Source organism: Sciurus vulgaris (assembly GCF_902686455.1).
Source record: "Sciurus vulgaris genome assembly, chromosome: 10".
NCBI lineage: Eukaryota > Metazoa > Chordata > Mammalia > Rodentia > Sciuridae > Sciurus > Sciurus vulgaris.
The window spans coordinates 63,174,201-63,197,153 of NC_136470.1; the positions used below are offsets into that span (position 1 = coordinate 63,174,201).

General features: G+C 37.8%; 1 protein-coding gene across 1 annotated transcript in view; it reads right to left on the bottom strand.

Annotated features, from left to right (window-relative positions):
• CD200R1 (CD200 receptor 1) overlaps positions 1–22,953 on the bottom strand; it is a 112,937-nt gene that overhangs the window by 8,052 nt on the left and 81,932 nt on the right. The window contains exons 5-8 of the mRNA XM_079155413.1: positions 7,565–7,618; positions 6,222–6,542; positions 5,849–6,100; positions 1,449–1,499 (exon numbers count right to left, since the gene is read on the bottom strand). Of these exons, the coding sequence (XP_079011539.1) occupies positions 1,449–1,499; positions 5,849–6,100; positions 6,222–6,542; positions 7,565–7,618 (678 nt within the window). The remainder of the gene's footprint in view (positions 1–1,448; positions 1,500–5,848; positions 6,101–6,221; positions 6,543–7,564; positions 7,619–22,953) is intronic.

The following is a 22,953-nucleotide window of genomic DNA, read 5'->3' on the forward strand; positions in this document are numbered from 1 at the left end:
TCCAGAAAAATTAGATTTACATAAGAAATTAACACTCACAAAGTATATGTAATGTATTAAAGCAAATTCAAATATTAACAATTTTTCTCCTGCAGTATGATTTATTAGGGAAACTACGCATTATGAAGTATGTTGGAATTAAATCAGGAGTTTATCTAGAAACAGACAAGACAGAATTCTAAATTAAATTATAATGTTCTAAATCTGATATGTTGGTGGTGAGCAATATTGATTTTATCATACAATTCATGCTTCTCATGAGATAAAATAAAATGGAATAATTATCAGGCAGTGATCTCCCCTTGAGTTTTGATGAGTACAAAACTATCAGTAACATCAAATCTAAATGCCTGTTACTGAGGGTGCTATTTCTGACAACATAAATGTCAGAAATATGTGGCACTTTTATTAAATCCAAATATTATGGCATTTAGATTGAGTGTGCTGGAAATTTTCTATTCTTTTTATTATTTACAAATCACAAAAGTCAGTGAAACCAATATATCTTAAAATAATGTACAATTTCACCAGTTCAGCCATCCAATGAAAATGAAAAATGATAATGCCTAGTGAAAAGAGACCTTCAAAATATTTATTTCTGGTGAAACAGTAGTTTGATGTATAAAAACAATAATAAAACTTCCAGTTATTACTGTAAATGTGTGATATTACCAAACATAGTATCTGGAAAAGTTTTCCTTCCTTCTTGTTTAGATAAATATACACCCACAGATAGATGGACTATGATTGTGCTTACATAGTTTGTTTCAGTATGTTCAATCCAGTTCTGACAACTAAAAAGTTGACCCCTTGGGTCCATCTTTTAAAGCAAAACTTGAACCCTGAGACCTACAAACATCTAACAGAATCTCACACTTCCCAAAAAACAGCATAAGCTGTCCATGACTGAGAGTGGTTTGCCAAGAGGTGATTTCCTCAACCAATGCATCTGCCACAGCTCACCTGTAACAAAGGTGAGGTCAGTGACATCATCACTTCAACATGAGCAGAAGCAGCTATGGTGGAGGAAATCTTTTATGTGAATGAATCTTTCTTTCACTAAACTCTACAATCAATATCTGTCCTTTCCTGTTTCATTGTCACTCTCTCTTTTGGGTACTCAAGTCCTTGCATTTCAGGGTCAAATAAAGATCATATAACTAGATGAAGAAAAAAGCAGGATTTGAACTCAGTCCTGACAGGAAGTTAAACCCATGCTCTTTCCACCTTTCCAACTTGACAGAGGTGTAGAGGCAAGTGAGATTGAGACTTCTTTGGGGAGCAAGTAGTGATAGGGTCATTTGGGGTACCTCATACCACAGCAACAAGATCGCCATATTCTAAAGCTAGACATGAGCTGGGCTGCAGTCAGACCATCAGCCACTGTTCCTAACAAAGTTCAACTCCTCATCCCCTCAGTGCTGGCCTTCAACAAGGAAGCATATTACCTTCTAGAGGAGGTAATGCCATCTGCTTTCCATCCATGCATGAACTACTTGAATCTAGAGAATATTTAGAGAAAAGTAGACAAAATCAATTTTATATGTTCAAATACAGTGGAAGCCAGTATTTCTCCAGAGTCTCATTCAACATGAGAGACAATCAGTAAACCATCGCTGAAATTACACAAAATGCATTGCAAAACAGAAATTAGAAGCTATTCCACCTAGTAATGAAAGTAGGTTAATATGTTGAAAATTATATTCGTAAGGTATTAATCAGTGATTTCTCATTTATGAGACACCTTATTTTGTCAACCATTTTATACAAGGTAACCCTGTCTCCCTTCTCCAACCAGAGAGATTGGTGCAGTATGGGACCAACATGACCTGATCTGACTCAACTCCTTTCTCCATATGTCACTCTCCAAGTTTTTTAGTCCAGTGTTGGGACACTCACACTGATAGATGACAAGGCAGAGCCTTTTCTCAAGGATTTTAGAATCTGAATTGAGAAGGCTTCATCCATCTCCCCATCTTCCCTAATTTTCCTACTTAGGAAGATTAAAAAAGGGGGGGGGAGGGGAGGGGGAGAATGATGCAGAAGAAGAGGGAGGAACAATGGTGAAAGTCCTCATCTCCTTCAACTTTGTAATTCCATGGTTCCTAAAACCCACATGCATTCGTTCTCTTGAATGCTATAATATTTTTTACAATCAAAATAATCCTGAGCACCTTCAAGGTAAAACCAGAGATTTCTGAGTCAAGAATCCAGACATCACAAAGGGTGGAGCTGAAGTGCCAAACTGAAGAGCATTATTAAAAGAAAGTCTGAACTATGAACAGTGGATGTGCAAACACACATTTCATTCTCCCTTCCCAGAACGCCAAGGGTCAGGTTTATCCTTCCAAAGCAAAACACTGGAGAGTAATTCTCTGAAGAACCTGAATAGTCTCAGAGAAAAAGACCTTCAGGTACATAAGGAAGTACCAATATTTTTAAAAGAGAAAAAATCATTTACCTCCTTTTTCATGTATTGAAGCTTACTAGTTGACAAACACCACTATGAGATAGTACAGCTTTTAATTGGTTCTTCAGTGCTCAATTTGAAATTTATTTAGAGTCAAGGATTACCAAAGAGTTAAGAAAGATATTCTATGTGAAAAAAAAAGATTTTTAAAAAACCAGATGTCTAGAAAACAAAAAGAGCTCAAATTAAGTTACATAAGATCAATCAGAAGATTGAGGCAAGGAGAATGTCCAAGCCAATAGTTGTGCAGAAAGTCAAGTGACCTACAAAAGCTGAAGAGCATAGAAAAACCTCAAGAAAGTTTGTCTTCAAGGAAAAAAATGGAAAAATATTACTAAGGGTTCTCTAGTACAGTCAGTGAGATCAGTGATAAGTAACAATAGGTATACATATCATTAAGGAATCCCAAAAAAGTAAAGCAATTATGAAGTCCAAGAAAAACCAAAAGTTACTCAAAAGAGAAAGAAGGATCTTATTTTTTGATTCAGTACTTAATAATAAATTAGTGTGAACAATGGTCACTTAAGTTAATAAAGTGCTGCTATCTTACTAACATGAAAGATGAGGAAGGGGAGTAAGATAATGTTAAATCTTCATCCACCATAAGAAAGTGAGTACCTAAAGTTTAAATTCAATACACTAAGAAACAGCACTATGAGAATGTGGTTTAGGAAAATGTAATTAATTACTACAAGAAACACTAAAAGGTTTGAAAGAACTGAGGACACAGTGGTAGGATTGGAAAGGCACAAGTAGGCTGGTATCTTTCAGTTACTGCCTTATAGAACAATTTGACTTTCATTTCTGTATGTTATATGTATGTTACATTGATTCTGATAATATTTAAATTTTTAAATAAAAGAAATGAAGATGGGATGGAAGCAGAGAATCAAGAAACTAAATTACAGATGTGATTATAAGACATTTAAGAAATTCTACCAGGGGCTGGGGAGATAGCTCAGTCAGTAGAGTGCTTGCCTTGCAAGCACAAGGCCCTGGGTTCAATCCCTGGCCACAAACACACAAAAAAATTCCATCAGGAAGACCCTAACGTAGAAAGTTTTACCAGGAGGCAACTTATAAATGACTTAATCCTTTTACTAAAACCATAAGCATTTGTTTAAAATTACACTTTATTCTTCAATTAAAACCATGAATGTGCTTTTAAAAATACACTACTCAAGTCAATTTACTACTAGTATAGAAGGGAGCATTAAAGTAGAATAAGTAATACACCTTGATGTGCCTATATCACTATACTGCTGTTAGTTCTTTTGGATAAATATCAAGAAGTGGGATAGCTGGGTCATATGTTGGTTCCATTGTTAGTCTTTTGAGTAATATCCATACTGCTTTCCATAGAGATTATACTAATTTGCAGTACCACCTACAATGTATGAGTATACATTTTCTGCCACATCCTTGCCAGCATTTTTTGTTATTATAGATCTGACTTCCCTTTTTTGCTATTCTAACTGGAGTGAGATGAAATCTCAATATAGTTTTGATTTGTATTTCCCTAATTGTTGGGGATGTTGAATACTTTTTATATATTTGTTGGCCATTTGTATTTCTTCTTTTGATAAATGTCTATTTAGTTCTTTTGCTCATCTATTGATTATGCAATTCACAATAGCCAAGCTACAGAACCAGCCCAGGTGACTGTAAACAGATGAATGAATAAAGTATGTGGTATGTATGTACCATAGAGTTTTACTCAGCCAAAAAGTAGAATGAATTTATGGCATTTTCTGTAAATGATTGGAACGGAGAATATCATGCTAACTGAAATAAGCCAGACTCAGAAAGGAAAGTGTTGAATCTTTTCCCTCATATGTGGAAACTAGAGCAAAACAAGGGGAAACTGAGGAGGTCCTATGAAAATAGAGAGGAGATCAGTGGAATAGAGGAAGGGGATCGAAGGGGAGAGAGGAGGGACAGGAAAAGGGAGGAACTGAGGAATGAAATTCGTCAAATTATGCTATTTGAATATATATTTGTGGTATATATGAATATACCACAGTGAATTTCACTTTCATGTATTGAAAGCTATCTGCCTCTGGAAGTTGGAGACTGCCCCTGGGAGAATGGAATGTCAAGGATCTGCAGAGCCCATTGATTACCAGATTTACCTGCCCTTATCAAGGACTGCAGACAAGGAGCTGCTGATTAATGCCCCCTAGGTCCTAACCTGGCTGAATCACTTTGGCCCTTCCCCTGCCCATTCGCTTCTCACTTTATGCATCTCACCTGCAAAACCAGGCCTAGTCACATAGGTAGGAAGGAGAGAAAAGCGGGGAGAGAACTGGAAAACAAGAGACCTTAACCTATAAAGGATGTAAGGTATGCTCACTTCTTGGAACTTTAGAACATCAGCCATGGCCCCCTTCTCCCTCCCAGGAGACATCTGTGTTATCACCTTTAAATAGAACCTGCTTAAAATGCTAAATCCTACTATAATGTTAGGATTAGCCTGCATACTCTTCCTTATAATACTTGCAGTTCTTAAATGTTTGTGGTCCATTTTCAACAAAAGAATCACAAGGGTTCAAGTCAATCAAGTCCTCCTGAAGGAATTCCTTGTACAAATTAATAAAAATGGGGGAAATATTGGGAGAAATCCTAGTTCTTGACTGGCAGCAGTGAACGTCTCAAGTGTGTAAGGAAAACTTGCAGGGAGGAGCATTCCACTTCGGCTACCTAGGAAAGTATACAACTGCCCCAAGTTGACTCAGTGTTACCAAGGGAACCCGCATAGGAACCTGGTGGTCTGATCCCCTGTGGCACATTGCAATTGGGCAAGAAACCTATAAAATGTATAGCTGTTTCCACAATAAACGAGTTTGCAGGCTGCTCCCCACAAGCCTGCTTCCACCCAACTCCCAGAGTCTGGGTCTTGACTCCGCACCCTTACCTGGCGTATGAGCTAGCCTGGCACAAGAGAGGCTACAATGTATACCTACAAATTATCAATTTAAAAACAAGATCTAACAGAAGGAAGACTAGTAGAGTAGAGGAAGGGTAACAGGAGGAGGGAGGAAAGGGAGAGGAAGAGGAAGCACTGGAGAATGAAATTTAAAAATTATATTTTAGGCATATATGATTATATAAAAATGAACCCCAATAATTATGTATAACTAGAATGCACTAAAAAACATTTTCAAAAACAAAAAAGGAGAATAAACTGCATTCTAAAATATGGCTTTTTAAAACAAATGTTTGTGACATTCTTCTAGACTCCTCTCTTTATTTGGGGGAGAGGTGGGTGATGAAATGGAAGCTGAAGAGAGAATCCTTGAATAAAATTTCACCCTATTTTCCTTCTTCACATAACTCCTTTAAAAGAATGTAAAAATCAAACAAAAAGCTAGAATTACTAATCAGGAAGCAGATCTGTGGATAGACTCCTGTTGCCAGTTGGGTGAGAGACAAAGCAAGTCACGGTGGACACACTGCCATCTGGATAATGGCATGTACTACTGGTGGTCACTGTGCCATTGACCCAGTCCTGTTTCTCAGGGACACAATCCCCCTCTGGGGTCCAAAATATCTGTGCAGCTGGCCTGCCTGCAACTGCCTGGCACACCACGGTTCTATTCTTCTCTGGAAACACAGTCACATCAGGGGGCACTGCAGAGGTGTAAGGGAAATCATGCTTCATTCTCAACACAGAGATATGGAACTTAGAGAGACATTTGATTTAGACACAAATCCAGTAACCCAATATATCAAAATATGTGACTTTCTTTACCTAACACTTGGAGGTGATATTTATGTTCGAATTTCCCATCAATTGTTGCCACTTGACACCTGTAATTCCCTTCATGAGAGATGGCTACTGGATGGATCTGAAGGTGAGGACTCTGGTCAGGTCTGGAGGCCCAGGTGATTCTCCCATCAGCACAGTTGTTCTCCAAAGTCTCATTTGTTTCTCTTTTGTAGGAAATGCTGCACAAAGTCTTGTCTCTGAAGATTATTTGCCATGTTGTAATCACCAACACTCTTGATGGTGGAATAAAAGGACAACAGAGCACAACCTTTGCACCTGTCTGCACAGACAGCGAAGTATTAACTGGACACACACAAGGAGAATGAGAAAAGAAAACTTTGATCAAGAACTTTGTGTTTTCATTTCATTCACAGCAGATTGCATAAAGTTGTACTAGAACCTGGTTTTCCTGGTGATGTTATTACCGACCTACACAATAAGTTAACATTAACAAAATATATAAAGTATTAAATGAAAAAAAATGTTGAACTATTTATTCTAATATTATTCATTACTATGGAAAGAATATGCATTATAAGAATGTGGGGATTAAATCAGGACTTTGATAAAAAGAGACAAAAAATATTTTTTTAAATAAAAGATAATTTTTTCATCTTTATTGTTTAGTCACACATATACTCACAGTTCAGTTAAGAAATTTGATCACAAATTTTGCTTCCATATGTTCATTTGACTCCTTGTGTTCATCTTTTAAAGCAAAACTTGAACCCTGAGACCTACAAACATCTAACAGAATCTCACACTTCCCAAAAAACAGCATAAGCTGTCCATGACTAAGAGTGGTTTGCCAAGAGGTGATTTCCTCAACCAATGCATCTGCCACAGCTCACCTGTAACAAAGGTGAGGTCAGTGACATCATCACTTCAACATGAGCAGAAGCAGCTATGGTGCAGGAAATCTTTTATGTGAATGAATCTTTCACTAAACTCTACAATTAATATCTGTCCTTTCCTGTTTCGTTGTCACTCTCTCTTTTGGGTACTCAAGTCCTTGCATTTCAGGGTCAAATAAAGATCATATGACTAGATGAAGTAAGAAACAGGACTTGAACTCAGTCCTGACAAGAAGTTAAACCCATACTCTTTCCACCATTCCAACTGGACAGAGGTGTAGAGGTAAGGGAGATTGTGCCTTGTTTAGGGTAGAGGTAGGGTCATTTGGGGTACCTCATACCACAGCAATGAGATCGCCATATTCTAAAGCAAGACATGAGCTGGCCTGCAGTCAGACCATCAGCCACTGTTCCTAACAAAGTTCAGCTCTCCATCCCCTAGTGCTGGCCCTCAATAAGGAAGCATATTACCTTCTGTAGGAGGTAATGTCGTCTGCTTTTCATCCATGCACGAACTACTTGAATCTAGAGAACATTTAGAGACCAGTAGATAAAATCAATTTTATATGTTCAAATAGAGTGGAAGCCAGTATTTCTCCAGAGTCTCATTCAACATGGGAGATAATTGGTTAACCATCACTAAAATTATACAAAAGTTATTGCAAAACAGAAATTAGAAGTTATTTCACTAGTAATAAAAGTATGTTTATATGTTGAAAATTATATGCATAAGGTATTTTTTTGTTTGTTTTTGTTTTTTTTTTTTGTTTTGTTTTGTTTTTAAAATAGCATTTATTTTTTAAATGTTAATGTGTGCATTACAGGAAAAACAAAAACACAAGCAAAGAACAAAGTCATCCAGTCACAAGCAGCTTAGTTGGACATGTCCCTCCAGGTCGTGCATATACATACACAATATCCCATTTTGTGATTGAGATTGTAGTGTGTATCATGCTTTTCCACACATCATGAATATTCACCAATTCAAAAATCCCAAAGCTACATGAGTATTTTTGATAACCAAGAATACACTATACCAACTCAATCTGTTATCCTTTCTTGGGGACAAAAATTTCACTTAAGACAGAAATGGCAACAGGCCTCTAGGATAGACATATTTGCAGAGTTACAACTAAAATAATGCATTCCCTTAATGCATTTAAAATGAGACAAAGCAACAGGATACACCAAGCTTGTTTCGTTACCAGATTTCTACTAAAGTATTAGCAAGAATGCATGTTTCCAGTGAATTAAAGTATTCCTATAGTACAGCCAGAGGATGCACACCAGTGGCTCACATGGAAATGTCAATCCTTGAGCACTTGCTCCTGTCTTTCCCTGTGTGCGCCCCTGTGCCCCTTTGCTGCCAGCCTAACGAGCAAGTCCTGATACACATAGCCCAGAGACAAAGCAATTCCATGTCCCAGATGCATCTTTTCTATCAATTATAAGCTTAGATGTTGTGAAATAAAGTATGAACTTTGTGCACAATAAACACAAGGACTTTACCAAAATGCATATAGATCTATGGTTATAATCTAAACCTGCCTTCCAGATATGGAGCTACTAGCAAAGAGCACGTCCCCTCACCCTTCCTCTTCTCCCTTAGCACCATTTCAGTGACTAAATTCAGGACTGCCCCTAGCTCCAAGAGGTGGATTAACAAGGGTCATTCCCAGAAGACAGTTCTTCCTACAAACTAACAAGGATATTTATATAGGGATTATTTTGCTACTTCTAACAAACTTTGGGCATTAGGACTTATCCTTTAATACCCAGCAATACTAACTAAAATGCACATATAACAATGGCTAGACAATCGGAACTAATCTAAGGGCACAGAGTGCTTCTCTATGCATACTTTCTCATTCCCCCACCCACCACCCAGTGAATCTTCCACGTATTCTCCAAGACATCAAATTCAACAATTCCATTCTCCTACATGGCAACCATTCCTATATAGTAACAAAAAATACTTAAAAGGCATTACTTTAGTCCTCAACTTTCACCATGTGTTGTGCACCTTTAAACATCTAGAAACACTAGATGTTTCCAACAAGGACCTAAGTTTTAAACTATACATACAGTAGCACTGAATAAACTGCAACTTACTGAACAAAGGCTACACTCTGAAGCAAAACTCCTCTTTTTAAAGGCTAGAATTTGAAAGTGTCTTCCAAACAAGAACATTCTGGCCTAGAACCCTTCCCCTTCTAGTCTCTTATCAACACAGGGGTCAGATATATGCATCTGTAATGCTGAGAGATGACTAACAATTTCACTTCCTAAGTGGTTTTAAGAACAGACTTTCCTACGAATTTAACATGAAGTGTACTCAATGTGTTAGTTTACTAACTCTACTTGTCATACACTGGCAACCTCTTTAACATCTAGATAGACTAGATGTAAATTAGGACTTGTGTCCTTTATATACACTATTTACATAGTAAAACAAAACTCAGATAGAAGAGACAATGGTCAATCTTGCTTTACAAAAAATACGTTGGTATAAAGCCCTTTGCATTTTCTTTTCCTTCTTCTTCCCTGAACAGCACAAATACAATGTGTACTGCTCAGAGAACTGTTTTGATCATTCCATTTCTAAAAGACAGTTTATTTCATTATGGATTTTAACAAAAAGATACCTACAAAATGTTTTATTCACTACCTCTACTTTTAACATACTTTGTGCACTTCTAAACATCTAGAAAGACTAGATGTTTCAAATAAGGACTTAAGTTTGTCCACTATGTACATAGTAGTGTTAAATAAACTACACACATGTAACAATGGTTATATCTGAAAGTGTCTTCTAAGTAGGATCACTCTGGCCTAGTATCCTTCATTTCTTCCACTTCTTTCTCCTGTGTCACATGTGCCACATGAGTGTCACATGATATGTTACAATTTCACTTCCAAAAGTCCTTTTCAGAAGACTGCCTTTCTATGAATTTTAACACAAAGTGTACAAAATGTGTTAGTTTACTAACTCTACTTTTGTCATACATTGGCAACCTCTTTAATATCTAGAGACTAGATATTATAAAATTAGGACTCCTTTGTCCAGTATATATACATATATACAGCACGGCAAAGTTAAATGAAATGCACATCACAGGGCAATGGGTAAGCTGAAGTTTTCTAGCACACTCTTACCAAAACACCCTTGCAACTTCTTCCCTCCCACCTCCCTCAACCCAGTGAACAAGTACAGACAGTATTCTGTTCAGAGGTGGCTTAACAATCCCAAACAGTATTTCCCATCACTTTTTAAAAGCTATTTACAAAGTTTTAATTCTACCACTTCTACTTTTAAATATATCAAGCACTTCTAAATAAATAGAAGGACTAGATATTCCACATAATAACCTGTCCACTATGCACACAGCACTGGTAAATAAAATTGCACACGTAGCAATGGTTAGAATCTGAGGTATTTTCTAATATGACCATTTTGTCCTTGAACCTTTCTATCCTCACATCCCTCTATCTTTCAGTCCAGTGGACAATTACAGGCATATGTAACACTTAGAGATGGCTGAACAAATTCATATTCAAAAGTCATTTACAGAGGACAAGCTTCCCTATGAATTTCAACACAAAGTGTACAAAATGTGCTAATTTTACTAACTACTTGGTCATACACTGGCAACCTCTTTAACATCTAGAGACTAGATGTTGCAAAACTGGGACTCATTTGCCCATTATATACACTATATACACAGCAAAACGAAATGCACGAAACAAAGAAAATTGATGTCTGAAAATGTCCCAAGTATGAACACACTAACATATTACCTTTTGCAATTGCTTCCCTCCCACCTCCTCCACATCACCGAACAGGTGCAGACAGTACTATACTGCTCACAGAGATGGTTTAACAGTTCCCTTCCCCAAAAGACTATTTCATATGAATTTTAGCAAAAAGATATTTACAAAGTGATATTTTACTATCTCTACATTTAACATACATCGGGCACTTCTAAACATCTAGCCAGGCTAGATGTTTCAAGTAAGGACTCAGTTTGTCCACTATGTACAGGACAGTCTTGAATAAACTGCACACATGTAACAATAGTTCTAATTTTAAAATGTCTTCAAAATATGAGCATTCTGGCCTGTCACTGACCCAGTGGGCTATAATGCTCAAAATTTTCAGAAGACAATCCTTCCTAGGAATTTTAACACAAAACATACAAAATTTGTTTACTAATTCTACTTTTGTCATACACTGGCAACCTCTTTAACATCTAGACAGACTAGATGCAGATTAGGATTCATTTGTCCTTTATATACACTATATACACAGCAAAGTAAAACAAAACCCATAGACATACAAGTCTTAGCTCACCGTAGGCACACCCAAGGACCAGCACACAACTCTGTATGACTCAAAAGGGGGTTTGGCTACTGCCCCCCCAAAAAAATTTCATAAGAATTTTAACAAAAAGAAATGTACAAAACGTGTTGTATGTTACCACTTCTACTTTTACCATATATCAGGCACTTTAGAACCATCTAGAAAGCCTAGGTATTTCCAAAAAAGTACTCATCATTTTCAACTATCTACACAGTAATGAGGAATAAAATGCACAACACAAAACAATGGTTACAAGAGGAAAATGTCTTTTACATAAAACCAGTCTGCACAGGACCTCCTCCGCCTCACGGTCAGTCTTCTCCACGTCCTCTAACCCCCTTAACAAGCGTGGACACGCGCAGCTCCAGAGATGGGCTAAGGAATCCATTCCAAAGCCACTTGCAGGAGACATTTCCGATTTTTAAAAACAAAAGGCCATTTGCAAGACGTTACTTTCTAACCATCAGACCTCGGCAACCTCTTCACATGGAGATGTCCAGACGCAGCACACGTTGTAACAGGATGGGGCAAGTTGAGAGCAGCTTTTTCATATTATATACACAGGCCTTCTACGCAGGCCAGGACATCTCCCCAGGGTGGCGGCCACGCGCCCACGACCGCTTCTCTCGGGGAGAACGCACACCAACCGCCGAGGCCGCTCACCGTTCCACGCGTCGTCGTCCTCCGGGCTTCGCTCACCTTCCGGGGCCGTTAAGGCCTTTGTTCGCCTGTCCCGACCAGGCGCGGTCTCGAGGAGCCGCCCCGCGCGGTCGCGGACGGCCCTGGTCTGCGCTGCTCCTCTGTCCAACGCGTGGCCGAGCTTTCGGGCGTCCACTCTCCTCCGAGGGCCCTCGAAGCCCCGGGCGGCCGCCATTCTTCTCGCCCCGCCACGCCCGCCGCCACCCAAAGGCGCCACGAGCTCTGCGGCGGCTCCGGCTGGGATGAACAGGGCTGGGCCCGGAGACCTGACCGCCCGCGGGGTCCGGGGTCCGGGATCCGACAGGTCGCCGCCGCCATCGGGTCATCCAGCCAGGGGAAGAGGCTCGCAGGTCCTTCACAGGCAGGGCCAGCCAGTGGGCAGTCGCAGCGGGAGCTCCGAAGTCTGCAGGAAAGAGGCCGCGGCCTGTCCCCGGGCCCCCCAGCTCACCCGCTGGCCTAAGGCCGGAGGGCCCCGGAGGGCCCGGAGAGCAGGCCGCACTCCGTTTCTCACCACGCTCTCGGCCGGAACTCTTCATAAGGTATTAATCAGTGATTTCTCATTTATGAGACACCTCATTTTGTCAATGCTTTTATATAAGGTAATGCTGTCTCCCTTCTTCCACCCCAACTCCTTCTCTAGCTAGAGGGTTTGGTATGGTGCGGGCACCTAACTGTATATGCCACTCCCTAATTAAAGTTGTATGGTCCAATGGTGAGAACCTCACCTAGATGGACAAGGCAGAGCCTCTTCTCACAAATTTTAGAATCATAATTGAGAAGAATTCATTTACGTCTCTTCTCTCCCTATTCTTTCTAATTTAAAAGGAAAAAGGGGGATGATGTGAAATCAGAGGAGGGACAAAGATGGGAGTCCTTATCTACTTCAACTTTCTAATTTCATAGTTCCTAAGACACTTGGGTGATATCAAATTTTTTCCCATCAAGATAGTCCTAAACACTTTCAAACATGATTACTGAAAACTTGCTTTATTGTGCGTGTGTTAAAAAAAAAAAAAAAAGAGTATCAGGTGCAGGAGTGGGAAATTCAAGTTATTTTGTTATTATGTGGTACTCATATTAACCATGGAGCAAAATATTGGTGAAATATACTTATGAAAGTATATTCAGGTTAGTTGTAAATGCAGATTGTAAACTCTAGGGCAACTACTAAATGTAAAAATAGAAACATATTAGGTATACTGAGAAAGGAGAGAAAATAGAATTATTAAAAATGCTTCACTAAAACAATAAAAGGCAGACAGTATAAAACAAAAATAGGAAAGAGGGCAACAGAAGGAAAACAGTAGAAACTATAGTAGATGTTAACCCAAATACATCAGTGATCAGTCTGAATATCAATGACCTAAATGCACCAATTAAAAGAAAATTTTCAGTATAGATAAAAAAGCAATACCCAAATATATGACATCTGCATGAAATTCACTTAAATATAAGGCTCAACATAGTTTAAAAGTAAAGGGGAGAAACAAGATTATTATGATAATTCTAATAAGAGAAACAGTGAATAGTTATATTAATTTGGACAGAAAATTTTGAACAAGGAAAGGTATCAGAGTGAAAAATAGGCATTGTCTGATCAATTCTCCAAGAAGACATAGCAATTCTTAACACATGTATCTAACAACAGAGTGTCAAAATGTGTGGAGCTAAAACTGATATAACTTCAAGGAGAAATCAAAATGGACAGAACCAACAGGCATAAGATTGGGATGGGCATTTCTGAACTCAACCACCCCATCAATCAACTGGGTATAACTGACATCTCTAGACTACTTTCAACAACTAAGGAATATATATTCTGTTTTAAACAGTGTTTTTATTTAGTGTTTTATGGATATACAAGATGGTGAGATTTATAGTGGTATATTCATACACGTACACAGGAAAATTAGGTCAGTTTATTTCACTGTTCTTTCCTTATCCCATCCCTTCTCCCTTCATATCACCCAGCAATCTACTTCTGGCTATATGTCCAAATGATTTGAAATACATATGTTAAGAGATATCTGCAGTATTCTGTTCATTTCAGCATTATTCACAATAGCCAAATTATACAAGTACTTAAATGTCACTGGGTGAATGGATTAAAAAAGTGGGGCGCACACACACACACACACACACACACACACAACAGAATACTATGCACACTTTAAAAAGAAGGAAATTTTGTCATTCATGACAACGGGGATGGAAGTGCTAAGTGAATTTATTATGCTAAATGAAATAAGTCATACACAGGAAAATGAATAGTATATGATCTCACTTTTATGTAGAATCTAAAAATGTAGGCCTCATTGGAACAAAGAGTAAAAAACTGGTTACCAGAGACTGGAAGTTTGTGGGAGAACAGTAAAAGGGAAGGTGTTGGTCCAAGCGTACAAAGTTTTAATTAGACCAGAGGAATAAGTTTTAGTGGCCTATTGTACTTCCTGGTGACCACAGTTAGTGCATCACTGGAATAAGATATATCAGAAGTGTGCTAGATAGTGCACAAGTTTATCACTGCTACAAAACAATTCAAACAGCATCTTATGAGGGAATTAAGAATCCTCATCACTATTTAAAGATAGTTTTATTTTTCTTTCAAAAATGTAAGAATGTCACACTTACCAGGTATCATGATAATGATGGAGGTCAGTAATCTCAAAGCCAAAGTACTCCCCAAAGTGTGCATTTGGAGTGGTGTTCTACTTAAACACAAATCCACTGTCAATCAATCACTGGGCTCATTGAAAGAAACTCTCCCTCCTGTTCACTTCTGTTTACTCTCAGTTCAGCAGGATTATGTCATTTCTCCTTATTATTTTGCTTATCTTTATCTTCATTTCCTTTCTGTATGATTTTAGCTGATTAGTCATGGGAAGGAAATACAGTGAGTTTTGCTGAATGAAAAAGGAAAAAAGCCAAGAATCATTCATTCTCCCATAGCAATAAAGTAACAAAATAAATTACATAGCAGTTTATGAGATAGGGAAAGTCAGTGAAATGAATCTGACCTAACATTCCTATGTACATTTGTGAATATACCACAGTGAATCTCACCATCATGTACATCCATAAGACACTAATTTTTAAAAACTAATTATTAATTTATTTATTAAAAATAAATTACATAGCAATTTATTTTATTTTTAGTGATGCATTATAATTATAAAAAGAGTGAGATTCTTTATATTTGTATATGCACATAGTATGATTGGTCAATTTCATTTTAAAAGTAGCATTATTTAAAGTATAAATTATATATGGTAAAATGCACAGATAGGGTAAACCTTGATGAATTTGTACATATATATACACCCACATAAACATTTTCAAAACCAAGGTAGCACTCATTTTCATTACTCAAAATTTCATTTATGCTTTCTTACTATTCTTTTTTTTTTAATTTTCTTATTTGTTCTTTTTAGATATACATGACAGTAGAGTCATGATGAAAAAGGAAATATCACCATGAACATTATTGAAATACAGACGATAATCAAAAACTACTTTGAAAATCTATACTCCAATAAAATAGAAAATCATAAAGACATCTACAAATTTCTAGAGACATATGACTCAAATTGAATCAGGAGAATTGAGACAATTTTAACAAATCAATTTCAAGCAATGAAATTGAAGATGCCATCAAAAGCCTACCAACCAAGAAAAGCCCAAGACCAGATGGATTCTCAGCTGAGTTCCACTAGATCTTCAGAGAAGAACTTATACCAGTACTTCTCAAATTATTCCATGAAACAGAAAAGAGGGAACCCTTCCAAACTCATTCTATGAAGCTAGTGTCACTCTGATACCAAAACCAGACAAAGACACATCAAAGAAAGAAAACTTCAGACTAACATCCCTGATGTACATAGATGCAAAAATTCTTAATAAAATACTGGCAAATTGCATACAAAAGCATATTTAAAAAATAGTGTACCATGATCAAGTGGGGTTCTTTCCAAGGTTGGCTCAACATATGAAAATTAATACACATAATTCATCACAAAAATAGACTTAAAGACAAGAATCACATGATTATCTCAATATATGCAAAAAAGCATTTGACAAAATACAGTACCCCTTCATGCTTGAAACATTAGAAAAACTATAGATAATAGGAATACTCCTCAACTTTGCAAAAGCTGTATATGCTAAACCCAAGGTCAACATCATTCTAAATGGAGAAAAGTTGAAAGCATTCCCTTTAAAAACTGGAGCAAGACAGGGATGCACTCTTTCACCACTCCTATTCAACATAATCCTTGAAACCCTAGCCAGAGGAATTAGACAAAAGAAAGAAATTAAAAGGATACAAATAGGAAAAAAAGAACTCAAATTATCTCTATTTGCCAATGACATGAATCTATATTTAGAAGACACAAAAACTCCACCATAAAGCTTCTTGAACTCATAAATGAATTCAGCAAGGTAGCAAGATATAAAATTAACACCTATAAATCACTTGCACTCCTTTACACCGATGACAAATCAACTGAAAGAGAAATCAGGAAAATTATCCTGTTCACAACAGTCTCAAAAAAAAAAAAAAAAAAAAGAAAGAAAAGAAAAAAAGAAAAAAGAAAAGAAAAGAAATATTTGGGACTCAATCTAACAAAAGAGGTGAAAGAGCTCTACCATGAAAACTACAGAACATTAAAGAAAGTAATTGAAGAAGACCTTAGAAAAATGGAAAGATATCTTATGCTCTTGGATTGACAGAATTAATATTGTCAAAATGGCCAAACTACCAAAAGTGTTAAATTTCTATTAAAATCCCAATAACATTCTTTACAGAAATAAAAAAGGTAGTCATTAAATTCATTTGGGAAAAAAAGAGGTCCAGAATAGTCAAAACAATCCATAGTGAGCAAAGTGATGCAGGAGGATTGCAATACCAGACTTTAAGAGCTATAGTAATAGAAAATGGCATAGTATTGGCAGGAATACAGACATGTAGACCAGTGGGACAGAATAGAAGACACAGAGACATACATAAATACATCTATCTCATCCTAGAGAGAGGTGCCATAAACATACATTGGAGAAAAGATGGCCTATTTAACAAAGGGTGCTAGGAAAACTGGAAATCCATATGTAATAGATTGAAATTGAACCCCTATTTCACGTCCTGCACAAAACTCAACTCACAGTGGGTCAAGGACCGAGGCATTAGACCAGAGATTCTGCATTTTCTAGAAGAAAAAGTAGACCCAATTCTCCATCATGTCGGTTCAGGAATGGACTTCCTCAATAAGACTCCTAAAGCACAAGAAGTAAAATCAACACTCAATACATGGGGTGCTATCAAACTGTAAACCTTTGCAGCAAAGGAAACAATCAAGAATGTGAAGAGAGAGCCTACAGAATGGGGGAAAAATCTTTATCACCTGCACCTCAGATAGAACATTAATCTCCAGGACATATAAAGAACTCAAAAAACTTAATGCCCCCCCCCCCAAAAAAAAAAAAAAAAGACCCTGAAAAAAAAAAAATCAATAAATGGTCAAAGGAACTGAACAGGCACTTCACAGAAGAGGAAATACAAATGGTTAAAAAATATTATGTAAACATAAAAAATAATTTAAATAAACAAATAAATACATTCTGTCATCCCGTATCTAAAAAGAACAAATGAAAGAAAAAAAGAAAAAAGTGAAAAAAATTATGAAAAAATATTCAACATCTCTAGCAATTAGAGAAATGCAAATTAAAACTACACTGAGAACCCATTTTGCTCCAGTCAGAATGGCAATAATTAAAAATATAAGTAGCAATAAATGTTGGTGAGAATGCGGGGAAAAATGTTCACTCATTTGGTGTGCCTGTGAGTTGGTGCAACCACTCTGAAAGCAGTATGGGGATTCCTTAGAAAACAGAATGGATCCAGTTATCCCACTCCTCAGTTTATACCCAAAAAACTTAAAATCAGTATTCTACAGTAACACAGCCACGTCAATGTTTATAGCAGTTCAATTCACAATAACCAAGCTATGGAGCCAACTTAGGTGCCCTTCAATAGATGAATGGATACAGAAAATGTGTTATATACACACAATGGAATATTACTCAGCCACAAAGAATAATGAAATTATAGCACTTACCAGTAAATGGATGGATTTGGAGACTATAATGCTTAATTTAAAAAGCCAGTCCCAAAAAACAGAGGTCAAATGTTCTCTCTGTTATGTGGATGCTAACCCACAGTAGGGAGGGTTGGGAGGAGAATAACAGAATTTCATTGATTTGACAAAGGGAAATGAAGAAAAGGGACAGGGAATGGGAATAAGAACGATGATAGAATGAATAATCTCATTTTCCTTTGCTTATAAATGAATACACTACCAGTTTAACTCCACATTATGTATAACCACAAGAATGGAATCCTAATTGGAATAGGTTGTGATCCATGTATGTGTAATAGTCAAAATACACTCTACTGTCTTGTATATCTAAAAATAACAAATAGAAAAATAAAGCAAAGCACAATAAAAAAAAATGATGGGTCACAGGAAAGCTGTATGTGTGGTTTTAATAAATACTTCCTGTCATGAGTCAAATTGACTGTTCTTATATTGAAGTTCTAACCCAAGTACCTCAGAATACAATCTTATTTGGAAATGGCATCATTGCAAATACAATTTGTTAAGATGAAATCTATTGGAGTCAGCCTGGACCAAGTTGAAGATGACCGATATCCTTATAAAGAGAAGAAAATTAGGCATAACCATGCACACAGGGAAAGAACATGTGAGGTGAAGGCAGAGATCAGGGTGATACTTTGTCTATAAGGTAACAAAAGTGCCAAAGACTATCAGCGTAACACCTGAGACTAGAAGAGAGACAAGGAATTGATTCTTCCTTTGTGCTTTATAGAATTCAAAGACTAATTCGACAAAAAGTCATAACACAAAGACAGTTGGATAAATGAAGGGCAGAACTTTCGTTACTTATAGCTACAAATAAGAGAAGTCTGCCATGAAGGTCTACACAGGGGTTCCACCTGAAAGCAGGGTTACCACAAGCTGGAGCTACAGAGGACAACTAATATATGGCAAGCTACGGAGAGGGGACTAGGTCTTCATGGCTTCTTGTACAGTGAATAATTTGATTTATCTCATGAGATCTGGTGTAGCTGCATATGGGGCTGTTGCTAGTTTTCTGACAGCTGTTTCTGGAACAATAGGGTGGCTGCTCAATGACCTGGAATGTGAAAGTCCACACAAGAGAAGTGGTTGAGGCATGGACGTATATCAATCAGGTACTCGAGGAGGGAAACTAACCAGCCTCTTGTCAAGGCCTTGAAATTGGAGCTAGATAATGTATTAGAGGAAGTCTGAATTTCCACTTGCTCTACTACTTGAGGTTCAGGCAGCAGGTGTACTTCTTCCCAGAAAGTTGGGTGAAAGAGGGAATTCACTGAAATTCAATATCATACAGTGAGGGTCTCATGGAAACACAGAAATTCAGGTGCATTGTGCACAGAACGAGGAAGAATACATTGGAGCCAGGCCAGTTGCAGCACCATTACCAGTTCACCACAGAGAGGAGGGTTAACACAAAGAGAGAAACACGATGGACAAATTTGGCATGGAAAAACCTACAGAATGGAAAACAGTTTGAACTTAGCTGATCTCAAGCCTGCATATCAAACTGGTCTTCGAAAATTACTGTTTCTCAACTGGCAAAAGGAGAGCTGAGATGGCGAGCCATCATGAAGAGCCCGCGCTGCAACTTGCTGCTGTGAGAACTCAGGAGATCATAGCAAATATTGCCACACTGTCCTGGCAAGCACCAGCCTTGAGGTTTAGGGTGTACCTAGAAGAACATAACATAAACAGGCGCAAACAGAATATTGTACCCAGGAGGGCTCAATTCAGAGATACGGAGGGGTGCAACTCGCTTTCCCTTTGAATCTGGTGGCTCACATGACCAGGTGAAGAGAGTCAAAAGACTGAACAGGCAGGCATGAATACACCTAGAGATGAATTTGCGAAGGCCACTTTGGTGGGCAGCAGAATGTGAGAGACCTTTGGACACTTGGCTTCCCTGACCTTCAAGAAGAATTCTTGGTGGACTCTTGAGATCCAAACACCCTGGGGAGATTGGCATCTGCCTGGCATTAGGGGTGCATTGACCTAATCTTTCTAGAGCAGATACTACCTAAGGAAGTTCCAAAAGCCTGATTCTAGTAAAACCCATGCCATCAGAACTCCCCACTTAGACCTCTGAAGCAGTCCCACCCTCAAAGTGTATCAGTCCAGTTTGTTCAGACAAAATTCCAATCAACAGTACTTCTCATCCTGTCCTACCTTAACTGATGAGAAGGGAAGCTGAAAGCTATTTCAACCAGCCAGTTTAGGCCATGGCAGCTGGCACCTCAGTGAACAACATAAAAAGAGAAAGGATTTGAAAAAGCTCCGCTTTTGCTCTAAGGGGTACACAACCCAGGAAGAAATGGAAAGGAAAGTCAGGAATAGGCAATGATCATCCAGCCTCCTTGACAGTTTTGACCAACTCAGTGACAACAATTTCTTCATTTTCATTGAGTCTTTTTTCCATGTTGGTGGTGGTGGCAGACGTGTGTATGTGTGCATTTATGCTGTGCTGAATGGTTTGTGGATATATGTACATTTACATATTTATTTTTTCCCACTTTTAGCATTTTTTAATGATTGCTATTTTTCTTTGTCTTTTCTTTTGAAGGATAAGTTTTTTGTTCATTTTGTTTTTATTTGTGTTTCTATTGTTTCTTCTTCCTCTAATAGCCAAATTCTCCTCTTTCTGTCTCTCTTTACTTACTTTTTCTTTTATTTATTTTTCTCTTTTTATTAACCCTTGCTTGCCACATCTCTTCTGCTTTATCGCTGTTCAAATTCTGAAATTGCTCAACTTTTCCTTACCTTCCTATCAAACTTTATTTTCTCTTAATGAACTGTATTTTTTATCTTTTAGAATTATTTGGTTTATATAATTTCTGCCTCCACCATTCATGTTGCTGAATTTACTGTGGATGGCGTATTTGACACCTGAAGTTTACTCTAACACCAGATCTAGTTCACAGCTAATTATTGTTCTTGCTTTTGGCAGGTGCTGATCCCACTATTTCTGTTTCTATGGTAATTAGTGTTGTATAAGTCATAGTGGGCAACAGATATTTATTTTAATGTTGTATATTTTTTGCTTCTATTGTTGCTATTATTTGTTTTATCCTTTTGTGGGAAGTGCTAGAAAACTACTGGGACGCCAGAAATTCACAGGGTAGAATCTTTGCTACTGAGCTAAAAACCAGCTAACAAAGAGTGCACCGTGCTTGCTCCACACATAAACTAAACATGCTGAAACTTCAATGATTTTTTCCCCCCTTTGGTAGCAGGGATTGAACCCAAGGGTGCTAAAACACTGAGTCACATTCCCAGCCCTTTGTTTGTTTGTTTGTTTGTTTGTTGTTGTTGTTCTAGAGACAGGGTCTCACTAAGTTGTTTAAGGCCCTGCTAAGTTGCTGAGGGTGGCTTTGAACATGAGATCCTTTCACCTCAGCCTCCTGAGTTGTTGGGATTACAGATGTGCACCATTATGCCTGGTTTCAATGATACTTTAAAACAAAAAATGGAAAAGACAAAAACCTCAAAGTAATAAACAGACCCCAAGAAGGAACAACAGGGGGACCCTCAGGACCCATTCATGGACATCCTCTCCTACTGTAGCAAAAACAGAGAATTAACACAAAGACTATGGACATCACACCTATGAGGGATCTCAATACAGAGTTCTTAAGGGAAAAACAGTCATAGACGGTGTACTCCACATAACCCTGCTATGTACAACGCAATTGCCAGATCTACAAGAATAATGCCATTCTTTTTAGAGGCTACAGGGAAAGTGGAATTCTCAACCCTCACAAAATACACACTTTTAACAAAATACACTTATTGTAACCAAAGAACTAGCATAGAAACTATACTACAAAACCCATTTGGAAATACGTTAAAAATTTCACAAAATCCTGACATCCCAGAACACTTTGGCACGACAAGGTTGTGCCCTAAAATGGCCCACTGCTTTAGTCAGCTTTTTTGCTGCTGTGACTAAATGACCTGACCAGCACAACCATAGAGGAGGAAGAGTTTATTTGAGGATTCACAATTTCAGAAGTCTTAGTCCATAGATAGCTGGCTCCATTCCTCAGGGCTCCAGGTGAGATGGGAACACCATGGCAGGAGAGTATGACAGAGAGAAGCAGCTTACAGGGTGATCAGGAAGCAGAGAAAGAGAGAGACTCCACATGCCAGATACAAATATGCCTCATATCCATGCCCCCAGTGAATCACTTCCTCCAGCCACACCCCACCTTCCTCCAGTTACCACTCAGTTAATCCCATCAAGGATTAATTTGTTGATTAGGTTAAGGCTACAACCCAATAATTTCTCCTCCAAACCTATCTCATTATCTCACACTTGAGTTTTGGTGGTTACCACATCTAAACATAACAATCACACATAAGAGTGGAAGAGAAATCCATCCCCAGAAATGCATAAAACCCAACACAGGAACACAAAACACATGAAAAACAAAGTAACATGACAACTCCTAATGTTCTTAATTCACCAGCAACTGGCTCCAAAGATATTGCAGTAACTGAAAGATCAGATAAAGAATCAAAAAGAATGATTATAAAAATGATCTTGAATTCCAAGAGAACACAGAAAAACAATGAAATGAATTAAGGAAGTCAGTACAGGATATGAAGGAGAAACTCAATGGACATAGATATATTGAAAAACTCAAACAAAA